Source organism: Ambystoma mexicanum, chromosome 7p, assembly GCF_040938575.1.
Source record: "Ambystoma mexicanum isolate Mex_15411 chromosome 7p, UKY_AmexF1_1, whole genome shotgun sequence".
Taxonomy (NCBI): Eukaryota; Metazoa; Chordata; class Amphibia; order Caudata; family Ambystomatidae; genus Ambystoma; species Ambystoma mexicanum.
Window position 1 is genome coordinate 860619334 of NC_090939.1, and position 13629 is coordinate 860632962.

Genomic DNA, 13629 nt, shown 5'->3' on the forward strand with positions numbered 1-13629 from the left:
TAATGAACAGGGCCAACAGGAAAGCCGTCATAGCAGTTGGAAACTTCATCCAGAGCCTCGATCTAGATGGCTGAAAGGAAAAACAGAGAAAAGAAAAAACTAAATAAAAAGAAAGGGGTCATCATAGGAAACAAATTAGACTAAAGCAGGGGAAACAAACAAGCTCAAGTCGACCTTGTAAAAACTGGTAAAACGGTTAAATCAAGAAAAAAATAAAATAAAAAAAATAAGACATAAGTCATTAAATACAATAACAATATTACGTACCATTCCATTTATTTATAATTTTCCAATGCACATTCAGTTAAAGAGTACAATGCAAATACTGTACGCCTGTTGGGGAAAGGCAATAAAAATTGTAAGTTGACACTGACTGCCCGATTCCAGTGCCTGTCATGATGGTGATTAGGTATATTTTCCTGATTGACTAAAATACTGAACGTAAAAAAAAAAAAATGCCATAGTCTTTGGATGTGCTATCGTAGGCACAGAATGCAGATGCCACTTTTGGATTGATTCACCTACTAAAAACAAAGGCAGATACACCATTATGGACTCGTTTGCCGGCCAAGGTAAACACTCCGGTGCTCCCCAGTTGGCAGGCACCGAACAGTAAAAGTAGCACACACCTGTTCAAGCCCCACCAGAAAACCAGGTTCTTGCTGTGATTTCCGCCCTGCGTTCCTCTCTAGAAACCAAGATGGATGCGGTCAAGATTGATGTACAGCTTCTCTGGCAGGATGTCGGACAATTGGCTGAGGGGGCCACAATAGCAGAATAACCACTTGATGAAACTTGCAGTCACTACCAAAGACCTAGAGGCGATAGTTAAGGAACTGGAAAAGGGGAATGTTGCACTAAATTTGTGTGCCGAATATACCAAGGGCAGATCACGCAGGAATAATATTTGCGTGCTCGTCTTGGCGGAGGGCGCCAGACCCGACCTCTTATATTGAAAACCTGCTGCTTCAAGAGGTTGACTAAGGCAAACTATCGGAGGGTTTTGCAGTCGAAAGAGCCCACCGGTCCTTCCAGAAGAAGCCACGCCAGGATCCCACCCGAGACCAGTGATTACCAGGATTCTTAACTTCTGTCATAGGGAGGTAATTTTATGATACTCTAGGGAGGAGGTGGGGGTGCGAAACTAAGACTGTTCACTGTTCAAGAATTGCTATCAACCCAGACTATACACCTGCAGTTCAGAGGGCTAGAAACACATTTGTGCCTACCAAGACGAGGCTCAGACAATTAGGGCTCAAATAAGCTGGTAAAATAGCTCCGCGGGTTGTGCGAATCCCGGCAAGGCCAACTCAGCCTTTCATCCTTCCGAGGTCAATAAGTGTACCAATTTTGGTTGGGTGATATTGTATGTAAATATGTGCTCTGTAAAGCACTTTGGATAAAGGCGCTATATAAATAACACATCATTATCATTAAATATATGCTCATGTATCCCGGTATGATGAAGATCCTTCATAACTGCAAGTTGCAGTTTTTTTGACAACTCTGAAGCTGCGACCATGTGGATGGAGGACAACAATTTGTCTAGCAAAAGCGGTGCACATGACTGACAAAATGAGTGACCCAGTACGATTCCATTTACCACCCATATAAGGATGAGCTCCTCCGCTTCTGTGGGGGAAACTCTGTACGAATGGCAAGACCATGACTCGTGGTACATTTCTCTGGTTTCCCCTGACTAATGTCACAAAGACTGAGACTCAATGCTGCTACGAATGTCCTTCTTTTCTATTGGGGCAAAGCCCAGTTACCCACTGTTGGTCTTATCCACCCGCTCATAGTTGACACTGGTCTCACTACCTGGTACTCAATGGCCACTCCTGGCCTCGGATGTATGGGAATGCCTGAACAACGTGGTTTTGTTGGGCAATCTTTTACAGTTGTGTCGTTAATGTTCTATTCTTGTTTAATCCATACATCACGACTCACAAGGGATTATGGCTGGCTGAACGAGTGGGCACTGAGGGTGCGGTCTTAGAATATCTGTAATAATGTTAAATGCACTACGAACCAACATATTCGTATGCCTGTTCTGCAGGGTTTGGGATTGTGCGGGATAGTAGTTACATGCTTTGAAGGGGCCACCCTGGGTCCCACTGGCGCTACTCAGCACATGACAGAACCATGGCTTCCATCAGAATATTGACCTGGAATGTGCGAGTTCTGAGCTCTTAACTTTGTAGAAACTGGGTGAAGTCCAGTTCTTATGCTTGCAGCATAAGAAAATATCTGTAGCTTTACTCCAAGGGACCCACCTGCTAGCTGATGAACAAGAGTCGCTCCTGAACCACTGGGGCGGAACGAGGCTATGGTGCCACATACTACAATTTTCCAGAGGGGTGCTTACTTCAATTGATGGGACACTGCCCTTCCACCTGCTGGAGGTGGAGATAGATGGCAAGGGCAGATAGTTAATCTTACACAGTTAACTTAGCCGCAGAGAAATCTGCATTGTTAACTCCTACTTCCCAAATCATACGATTCTGTCCTATGTACGCACACTTTGTAATCTTTTTGCACCTAGAAGCAAGGGTTTCATTTTATGGGGAAGAGACTTTAACTGTGTTGGAGACGCAACACCCGATAGATCCCCCAACCCCCGAACTCCCCCTGAAGCGGCCCTTCCCTAGCTACTATTGCCCTGAACGCAACACTAACTGATCTAGACTTGGTGGACGTCTGGAGGGAACTGCACCTGACCACTAGAGGGTATTCTTTTTATTCATCTCCCCACAAGAATTGACTATTTCTTTGCTGGTTCAGGGCAACTAACAGAACTTTGCAGTACGGAATATGACCCGTAAAATGTCCAACCACTTCCCTTTGATGGTTGAGTGGACCTTTACGAGCCCCAGACCTCCTATTCCGACTTGGTGCATGCCCGTTGGTGCTTTGACGGACACGGTTTTCAGAAGAATATTAGATTGCTTGATTAACTTTTTTTACCATAATGTCAGGAGCCTAGATAATTGGTGCACCATCAGGGAAACGATGAATGTAATCGGGCGCGAGGTCATAGCAAGTGCTGGGGGCATTCGCCGGAAGTTATGTGAGGATTTGGAGTCCCCCGAGGACGATATTAGAACACTAGCGGCCCAACACTCTGCTCCGGTCATTTGAGGAAATGTTTGCTGAGGTCCGTTCCCGGTGCCAAGTGGCATGGGGGAGATTGTCCCAATTATACAATGCCACGTGGATTGCCCAACCCCATTTAGAATGAGACCGGTCCGGGAGACTACTGGCATGGCTTTGTAAACCCGAACATCCTAGATTCCCAACCATGCTTCTTTTTGACGAATGTGGGGCTCTGTGGAGACCCCAACTGACTATTTAATGGCAGCTTCACTACCTACTACACTGAACTATACAGCCATGGCACTTTAGCTCCCCAGAAAGACTGACCTGAGGCTTTTTCATTGATCCAACTCCCGAAGCTCACCGACGACCAGCAAACCTCCCTAGACCAACCCATTACTGTGGAAGAACTTGGTGAAGCGATTGCCTCCCTGTCCACCTGTAAAATTCCAGGTAGTGATGGGCTTCCACCGGAGTTTTACATAGTTTATAGTTCTACGTTTGCCCCAATACTCCTAAAGGTCTTTAAGGAGGCTTACGAAAGGGGCATACTTCCGGCTGTCATGAGGGAGACTTCGCGATACCCATCCCCAAACCTGGGAAACCAATGGATAGGTGCGACTCTTACCGCCCCCTTGCTATGCTGAACTACGACTTGAAGATACTCACAACAGTGCTGGCAATGCACCTTCGTAAAGTTATCACCTCCTTAATACACACTGACTAAACTGGGTTTGTGCCGGTCGCAGCCCCGCCCTGAACCTCCGTAGACTCCAGCACATCGTCGACCAAACAAATTCCTCATAAGAACATTATGTGGTGGCATCCCTTGACCCCAATGTAGGCCTTCGACTCAGTCTACTGGGAATGGTTGCTTGCTTCACTGCAGAGCTTTGGGCTGGGTGAGTGCTTCACCCGCTGGGTAAAGTTGCTGGATACTTACCCTACAGCCAGGGTGAAATCTGGTCACTGTATATCTCGAGTGTGGAACATATGTCGGAAGGGGGGGGGGGACTAGTCAGGGTTACCCACTTTCACCCATGTTATACATATTGGCCATGGAACCCCTGGTGGAATTCTTATGCCAGGAATACCTGGATGCGGGCATCATGATTGGCGGACCCAGACACTTTATCACTTACACAGATGATTTCCTGCTTTACCTGCGTGAACCACACCACAACCTCCCCATGATTCTAGAAGTATTGGACAGATTAGCAGTGTTATCCGGGATCTCTTTTAGTCGGCAGAAGTCTTGTCTCTTCTCTCTGGGGGGAAAGCGCGGCCACCTTGCCTGATCTGGGCCTCTCATGGGAGACGTACTCCTTTAAATATCTGGGAATTCAAATCACGGATACACCAAAAGATACACACACCCATAACACGCTTAGCGTGGTGGGGTGGCCTTAAGAAATCTAGGTCCTTCTGGTCTCGGTTACTGGTGTAACTCATGGGCAGAATTGCCATTGTTAAAGTGATCATCCTCCCTAGATTCCTCTACAGTTTTACTAACATCCATTACTATATAGGGGTAGCCTTTTTTCGTCTTCTTGACTTATTAGAGACCTCCTTTCAGGCCCAGGTCGCCCCAGATTAACCCTTAATGTATTGTGCCTGCCTTATAAAGATGGTGGAGCGCAATTACCAAGTTCAAGCTTTACTATTTAGCTGCCCAATTGAGCTTTGTTTCAAAGTGGCTATCTGATGGCCCCACGTCTTAATCAACACTGCTCCAACATTTAGTGACACTGGCCAGGCTCCATGAAATATTATGGCTTCCGAAATGCTGCATGAATTCTCTGCTGCTGCTTGTCGGGCTAGGTAGGCAGATTTGGTCCAGAACTTTGCAGGTGCTTAAGGTGTATCGCCTCTATTCTCCCAATATGCCAATAGTGGTTGTTGTATGTACGAACAGGGAAGAACTGGGTGTTTCTAGTCGCTGGGAGGATTTTGGCATATATACATGGGGGCACTGGGGCGACGTGCATTATAAAGGTAAATTTAGAGATTTGGACAATCTGACTCTATAGGCTGGCCTGCCCAAGGGACAATTCTTGAGGTACATGAAGGTGAGGGGAGTGGCGAACCGTAGATGGAGCGGGTGGCCTGAGGAACCAGAAGAGTGAGCACCCTTGGACCTGACCTATATGCTGGAGGCCTGTAGCAAGATTATACAGTTGCCTATTGAGCGGTTCTAGCATTAGAAACCCCAGCCTGATACTGCAATGGGAGACGGATGTGAGCTCTGAAATTACCTATGTGGAGTGATAACTAGTGCTAGGTTTCCTTAAGAATGTATCCTGGAATGCTAGGTTTAGACTGCTACAGATGTACTCCACTGCACATGCATGACCCCCAGTAGAGTAGCCAAATTCAGTACAAGCACGCAGTCAACCTGTCCCTGGTGCCACCAGGATAACTCGGACCTAATCCACATTTTCAGGAAATTTGTAAAAGTACAGGTTTTCTGGTCCTGAATCAAATAGGCTTGCAGGGTGGCCGGTGTTACTGCATATTCTAGACAAAGCAAATTCAATCATGTCATCAGATTTATGGATTTAGTGTGTATACTTGCAAAAAGACAAATTGCCATGTCTTGGAAATCTCCAAAGGGGCCTTATACAAACTATTGCCTTGTCAAGTCGATATTTGGTGTGATGCTGAAACGAGAGCTTGGGCTGTGTCACTACAAACTTGCAACGATGTTCTTACCGAAACTTTTAAAGCTTGGAAATCACTAGGCTTCACCGTGTTCCACCCGTCTGATAAACAGCAATGAATGCTCTCATTCGACCGCCTTTTGTTTAATGTACCCCTGCTGTCTCCCGACCCCCATACATGTTGAGATGCTGGCTGAAAATAAATAGATCAGGGGCCCACTCAGAATGAGGTAAGGGTTGACACTCTATTTTCTGGTACCAAAGAAAGATTGGGGCTTGTGTCCTATTCTGGATCTGAGGCTCTTGAACCTTTACCTGCACTCTGACAAGTTCAAGATTGTACAGTGGCTGAGAGCCTACGAACCCGTGACCTGCCGGACTGGCCGGTATCGCTGGATCTCTGGTAGGATGCCTATTTCCATGTGCCAATTCACCTAAAGCAAAGTAAGTACCATCAGTTCATAGTATGCCATTTCCACTACCTGTTCGGATTCCTGCCATTTGGACTTTCTTCAACACGCAGGTTCTTCACCAAGCTGCTCAATTTGGTAGCAGCTCGCCTCATTAGAGAATGCATTAATGTCTTTCCCTACATGGATAAACTGGCTTGTCCAGCTCCCTCTCCAGACAAGACGGCATATCTGTTCTACATGTTCAGCCTGTTACACAAGTTTTGCAATTTCCGTGCCTGTGATTTATCGGTGTGGTCCTGGAAACTCACCGGGTCTTGCCACCCTAGGATTGAGTGGCAAACATCTCCAAGATGATTCATGTCTTTCAATCACATAAGAGTGTGTCGGCCTCAGCCTTCCTGTGCTTACGGGCCTGCATAGCCTCCTACATACTTGTAGTGCCCCAGGCCAGGCTTCAAATGAGGTCGCTTCAGTGGCTTTTCTGTTGTCGGTGGTCTCAATTCTAGCGGCTCACATGAGAGCTTTTGCAAGACTTGGTGAGAGTATCCCAGGACATAACTTGGTGGACCCTGCGAGACAACATGTTATGGTGGAGTTGCTCCCGCAATCCTGGCCACAGCTGACGGTAGTCATGGATGCATCCTAGAAAGGCTGGGCTGCTCACCTGCAAGATCTGATGGTGTTTGGCCTGTGGTTTCCATTAGAGTCCTAGGAACACCACAAACTGCCATCATTGAGAATGTTCAGGCTTGCACATGTCTGCTTTCTTTCTTCAGTGCAGGGCAAGTATGTGCTGGTCTGGATGGACAACACAGTGGCAATGCACTACCTCCACAAGTGAAGTGTCCTTGCCTCTGTGCAGAGAAACAATGTGACTGTGGGCTCCAGAGGACGATGAGTCTGTGGGCTGCTTGTCTCGCCATGACTGCGAACGTCCTAGCAGATGCCTTGAGGAGACAGGCTTTGAACTTCGAGTGGGAGCTTGGACCTATTCCCTTCCAGTGTGCACAGGAAGTGCAAGTTATTCTGCAGTAGAGAATTTACTTGACAGGGTGTTAGGTGATACACTAACAGTGGAGTCGACATTCGACCTCCTCTGTATTCCTTCTGATTCCTCTCAATCCATTGGTTCTCAGAAATATGCACCTGTTGAGGTCCATGATTATTCTGGTCCTTGCGGATTGGGCCCAGAGAACATGGTACCCAAACTTGCTGGACATGTCCATCTGTTCACCCTGGCACCTCTGTGGACAGTGGATCTGCTCTCGGAAGGGCAGGTGCTCCCTCTGAAACCCAACAGCCTGAACCTTCATGCTTGGCTGCTCAGCTGCTGATATGAGGAGTGGGATTTGTCCACATCCCCTGTGCTCTGGAGCCTACCACCAAGTCCATTTATGCCTGCAGGTGGTGTATGTTTTTGGCTTGCTGGCGGAAGAGGGATCTGGATCCTTTTACTTGTACCACATCCTCCGTTTTCAATTTATTTTCTTTTACGCGGATGGGCATGCAGATTGGCGCATTTCAACAATTTTGTTCTTCACAATCCCCACTGTTGTCATTTTTGCAGGGAATGGACAACCTGTTTCACTCATGCTAGTTTGTTGTTCTGTTCTTGGGCCTACATTTAGTCTTGACATTCCTTTTGGGTACTCCTTTTGAATCCCTACAATCTTGTTCTTTAAGATTGCTCACACTTAAGACGATTTTCCTGGTGGCCATGGCTTCCACAAGACTGTAGATTGAGTTCCAGGCATTGTCAGTGAAACCTAATTTGTTTTTTTCAAAGGAGGAAGTAACATTGAGAGTGAGGCCCTCCGTCCTCCCGGAGGTGATCCCTGGCTTCTTTTTCTCTCAGAAAATCCATCTTACTATCTTTTTGTCCTCTGCCTGACCCTTCTAAGGCAAAGGAACGATTCCATAGGGTAGACCCGGTCCGGGCCCTAGGTTGTCACATCCCTACTACCAGGGATGGCAGGGAAGGTGACCAGATTTTTGTGGGTTATCCTGGTTTATGCTGTCAGGGCTGTGAACAAACAAACCCTATCGAAGTGGATTATCCTCTGCATTTCATAATGGTAGAATCTGGTTGGTAAGGTTTTACCTGAAGGTCTCCTAGCCTATTCAACCGGAAGACTGGCTTCCACCTCTGCCCTGCAGAGACAAGGCCCGGTTCTGGACATTTTCCAGGCGGCAATGGGGGCCTGGCTACACATGTTCACCAAACATTACTGCTTGGATTGTCAATCTGGGCAGGATGGGGCAGGACGCTCGTTTCAGTAGGGCGATCCTCCAGAGTTTTCTGGTTTAGGTGGTGTCCTTTCTCTCTTCCAAGACCAAGGTCCGGCGTGGGAGGCAGGAATCCATTAGAAGGACAAATCACTTACCTCTCAGTAATGCTCTTTCTGATGATGTTCCTCCTACGGATTCTCGTCGCCCTCCCAATCTACCCCACTTGACGAATAGCAAGTACACCTTTCGGTTCTGCCTCAGCATCATAGTGCTGGGTCCTTAGGTCCAGGTCACGGGGCACATTGCTGCCATATATTGCCTCCCATGTCCTTTTGGTGCTCGGTGCAGGGGCGGAGACAGACAGTGCCCCTGGTTGCGTAATGGTGTCCTAAAAGCATCTGCGCTGGGAGACAGTTATCATTGATGAGGAATCCATGGGAGGAACATCCCTCAGAATATTACACAGTTAAGTAATTTGTTCATTGGCTCTACAGCAAGGGTGTGGAGTTGTGCAGTTAATTGAAGTACTTTGTGTATTTAAAATCTGTGAGTTAATAGGTAATGTCTTTAATTGTACAACAGAGTTGAACAAACACATAGTTGAATGTCCTATATCAATCTGAATGTGTTTTCTGTCCTTTAATAGTATAAAGACTCTACGTAATCACCTTAATTTTATTTTTATTTAGGATGTGGTCTCTGTTCACTATCATCTTGTGCCATCACCTACAAAACCAAAGAATGGAGGCAAGGAGAAGGAGAAGGATGCAGATAAAGAAAAAGATATTAAGGAAGAATTTGCTGAAGCCCTAAGAGATTTGAAGATCCAATGGATGGCAAAGTAAAAAGAAAATTAATATTTAAATAAGTTTACCAATGTGTTTGTGTGGCTACACCTTTTTGTGTTTAACTTGAACCGCTTGTTGTTTTGTTTTTTAATTTGACTTTTGTTAGTACTCCAGCTCCAAAATCATGGGACAAAACTGCAAAACATTTTATATTGGTTTAATATTATGCAATAAGACGTGCCTATGCTCTGCTTTATATGCCCTCTTTACATGTCTCGCCCATTCTCTGCATTACTTGCATGCAAATACTTTTTAGGCCTAGGTAGAAGGAGCTTTATCTCTCAAATCACTTGAAGATACTAGTAAGGGGAATCTTGTGTCAATTACCTGTCGTGCCATGCAGAACAAGTACATCATGGGCAAAGCGCTTATAGTTTCAACTATTTTGTGAAATTGTGTGAGCTCGGGGAGACTTGTAGAATGTTGCCTTTAAGAACTTGTTTTGTTTACATGCTGCTCGATGCATATTTCCACTGTTGTGCCTCTGAGTAATGCTAGGTTTAATCCTCCTGATCTGAGAGCAAATTCTGCCACGGAAGATTTTCCCTTTTCTTTTCTGGTATTGGAGATGTCTCTGCGCAGGCTACCTGGTTCTGCAGTGTTCCTCTGTGATGTTAAATCGTGTTTTGATTGATCATAAACATGATAAAGTTCACATGCAGAGGCTGTAAACTGCTTCTTGTTTTTTATGCAAGAATGCTTCTTTAATGCCATATTTCATTGTTCTTCCTGTTTCAGCTTTTCGCGCATACATTTCTTTAGTTTTGCATAAAACTACTGTGTAGCCAAGCATTATATTACAGCTGTTCTGGAAATTAGCACACTGAATGTTTCCTCACAGTGCATAGTTTGTTTACACCGAGACAGAAAGGAATGACACAAAATACATTCCTCACTGTACACCACTCCTACCATAGAGCCTTGGTTATGAAAACCTGGAACCTTCTGGGGCAGCTTTTGAAATTGGTGTGCAAATTCCGTGGCATTGTTCTTTAATTCTTCAGGGGTTGCCTGCTCTAGCGATTTTATGCAAATGTTACAGCCTACATGTGCGTTGTTGGCTTAAAACAACGTCCTGGTAGTGGGTTTTTTAAATGCCCCCAAAATGCTTTTGGTTACTTTCTATTCAAGCACGGATTGCATCTGTATTTGGTTTTCCAAATGTTTAGTAAAAGGATTCTTGAACATAAACAAAAATCAACCGTTTGCCAACAAGACAAATCGCAAAGCAAGAAAATTATATTAAAGGTTTCATAACGTGCAAACTGCATCACATATAGATCAGGTATAGAGAAGGCTTTTAGTCTTTTTATTATGGCCTATTCTTTCAAAAGCACATAGTTATGATGCCATATTTCTCAATTTTTACACAGCGCGAGGATGAGATGCAAGTATTTTACGAGTTATAAAAAGATGTGAGTCATTTCATTCTTGGTTAGTCTTCAACAATTTAGTCTATCTTCTGCTCAAATAAGAACAGTACAGAAGTTTCCTGGAAAGACCAGCTTACAGTTATATTCACTGTGGCTGACACCTTTTGCCGATAAGCCCAGAGGCTATGACCCAGAGATCCTCTGCTGCCACAAACCCTGCCGGTAATCTGGTGATTGGGCAAGGCCGACAGAAAACCCTGAAGGGATACCGTAAATGCGTTTTACTAGTTTAAACTAAAGGTCTCTATTCTTCATGTTGAATGACACCCACGGAATCAGCTCAGAAAACTTCATCACAGTTTAAGCTTTGAGCACGCTTCCCAGATCCTCAGACCATAGGCTCACAAACATAGAATTCCTGTGGTCTGAGGATATTCTAAAATATCCTTCCCCTCAAACACATCCAAATCCTGATACATAATTATTTCAGTTAGTTGGGACCCTCTCATGCGTATCTCCTGTTGAAACGTGCTCAAAATAGTGAATCAAAGCCATGCATGCCCAACCTATCTCCTTTGAATAGCCCTAAAGTTTGTCAGATTTCATACAAATATTGTTTTTTTTTGCCAATAATAAAGTTGCATAAAATGTCAGCCAAAGTGCCAGAAGAGAGGTTTTGATGAGGTTTTCGCAATGCCAACCTTTCAACGTACTTCACAAGAGTGGAAGGTTTTTTTAACAGGGTCTTTTAACTTATACTTGAGAATAGCCAACACCTCTTGGGACGGAGGGAGAGTGGGGGGGGGGGGGACTGGGGGGGCGGTAAATGGTTGGAGCTTGACTGATTTAGCAGATGTCCAGCTCAAAGTACCAAAGCTGGCTTTTGGTCCAGCAAAGAGCAAAGTTGGGCAGCCAAAATATAGGATAATGTGGTGAATCCTGCAGATTGATCCCAGAATCCCAGCCTAAAGCCTCCTCTCATGTGCCCAGGGAAAAGCAGAAACTACCTGATCCTAACCCTAGGGGATGCAGGGGTTGGGGGGTGTATCTGGGCGAAGGATCACATGGGAGGAGAAGGCTATCAAGGGAGGAGAAGGCTATCAAGGGAATGTGGTGACTCCGACAAGAGAGACACAGTAATCGTCTTCTGAGGATGAAGGTTTGCGAATGCCTGAATATTAAATGGCATATTGTCACTGTAATACCTCCCCTCCCAAACTCTTACCATATCCATAATATTAGTGTCGTCTTTGTGCATATGAAAAGGATGTATGTCAGAAGCGGGGAGTAAAAGCTACTATTTTTAGTAGTACTAATTCTACATGGGGTTCTGTTAAACCTAAGAGAGAAACCCCAATTCCCTACAAACCTTCCTAAACATCGATCTCAATCCTTTAAATTAAGTGAAATAAAAGATAGCGAAGATTTTCATGTTAATTCAACTAAGAATATTATGGACTTCCAGTCCCATAATGCTCTTAGTACTGTGACAAGGAAGAGTGGTCTGAAGTTACCAGACTGTAGTGGTTGTAACATCCCACACTTAGGCGGGACCTTTAAATATTTAAAGGACCTTCAGGTGCCGGTAGGGAGGAGGCAGCAGAAGCAGAGGATGGTGTAGCCACTGTGCAGATTGCGGGATGCCGTGCAGAGACTGGCTGAAGTTGTGGTACCCAAGAAATGCAGAGGACACACAGCAGGCAGCTGTACTGAGACCAGCTGTCCTGAGGGAGAGAAGCACTCTGTGTCCTATAAATCACTCCAGTGTGTGGACTGCACCAGAGAGTGTGTGGATCAGAGGGAGCTCCATTGAAACGCGGCCCGCTGTAAGTCGACTATCTGTCAAGCGCGGGGACTGTCCCGACGAGCAGACGAAGCAGGTCCTGAAGAGACACCAGCAGCAACTGGTGAGTTGGCCTAATTGAGGTAACCATGTGGCGCTCCAAAACCGACCGCTAAAAAACAAGGTTCATTTTGACTACTGAACGGTTCAACTCAAACCAAATGTAATTATTTACAAGACAGAGGTCGAACAGAAGCAAATAACACGCATTCTGCAAGCCCAAAAGGGACAATTCTTAAAGTGAATACGACATATGCGAAAGGAGAGGCCTAATAAGAGTACACTATAATCAGCATTGCCCAAGCCAAAGAAGGGCAAATAAAAAACGAAAGGCATGCACTTTTACCAAAGAGGGATATCCAAATAAGGGTTCTTGTTTCATGAATTGCCAAAGCCAAGAGATATCAAGGCAGATTGAATGTAGCTATCATAGAAGTTGTAAATCACATTGTCAGCCGCTGGTAGATTGTGTGGAAAGAAGTCCGAGACAGCAGGGGAAAAGCCCTCTTTGTAGAAATGATCAAGGGGAAGAGAATTACAACCTGCATTGCCAATGGCAAACAAATCAATGTAAGAATCATCGTCCTCTTGTGTATGAAAGAAGTGATAAGCCAACTGTTTTACAAGTCAAAAGACTTCTACCAAAAGATGTTGGTTTAACTTTCCCCCATTAGAGTTAAATATGGAAAGTTATGAACAAGCCTTACCATAACGTACCAGTAGTAACAATAGCTTTATCCTGGCAGGTGAGTGTACCAGGAAAGGGACAATTAGTGGTTAGTCCTGGCAGGAGAGTGGACCAGGAAGAAAAGTAATTGTGTTTGAAGGTTGTGGTTGAAGTAGAAGGTGGAAAAGAATTGCAATTCCACCATTGTGTTTGATGAACTGTTGCATAACCATCTTGACTCAAGTAGAACCTTTGAATCAACTATCCTGATTAAGGTGCGGTTTATGACGATGTAATGTAAAGTGGTAAGCTGATTTGATCTCCTTGCCAAGTGGAAACCGTAACAATTGTCAATTGTCATAAGAGTGCGAAACCTTGTGGACATAAGGAAGTTACCTTGCTAAGTGAAGGACGTGATTTAGGGGAAGGGGATCCAACCCTGATCATAAGAATTTTTTTTCTTGATATTTGCATGTATGTTGAAGATGCCAAATAATCCC

The 13629-nt window shown here is 45.0% G+C and overlaps 1 protein-coding gene across 2 annotated transcripts in view; it reads left to right on the forward strand.

Annotated features, from left to right (window-relative positions):
• Positions 1-13629, forward strand: part of TPP2 (tripeptidyl peptidase 2) — a 1218153-nt gene that overhangs the window by 984970 nt on the left and 219554 nt on the right. For both annotated transcript variants that reach the window (XM_069637049.1, XM_069637048.1), the window contains one exon: positions 9088-9239. In XM_069637049.1, coding sequence (XP_069493150.1) covers positions 9088-9239 — 152 coding nt within the window. The remainder of the gene's footprint in view (positions 1-9087; positions 9240-13629) is intronic.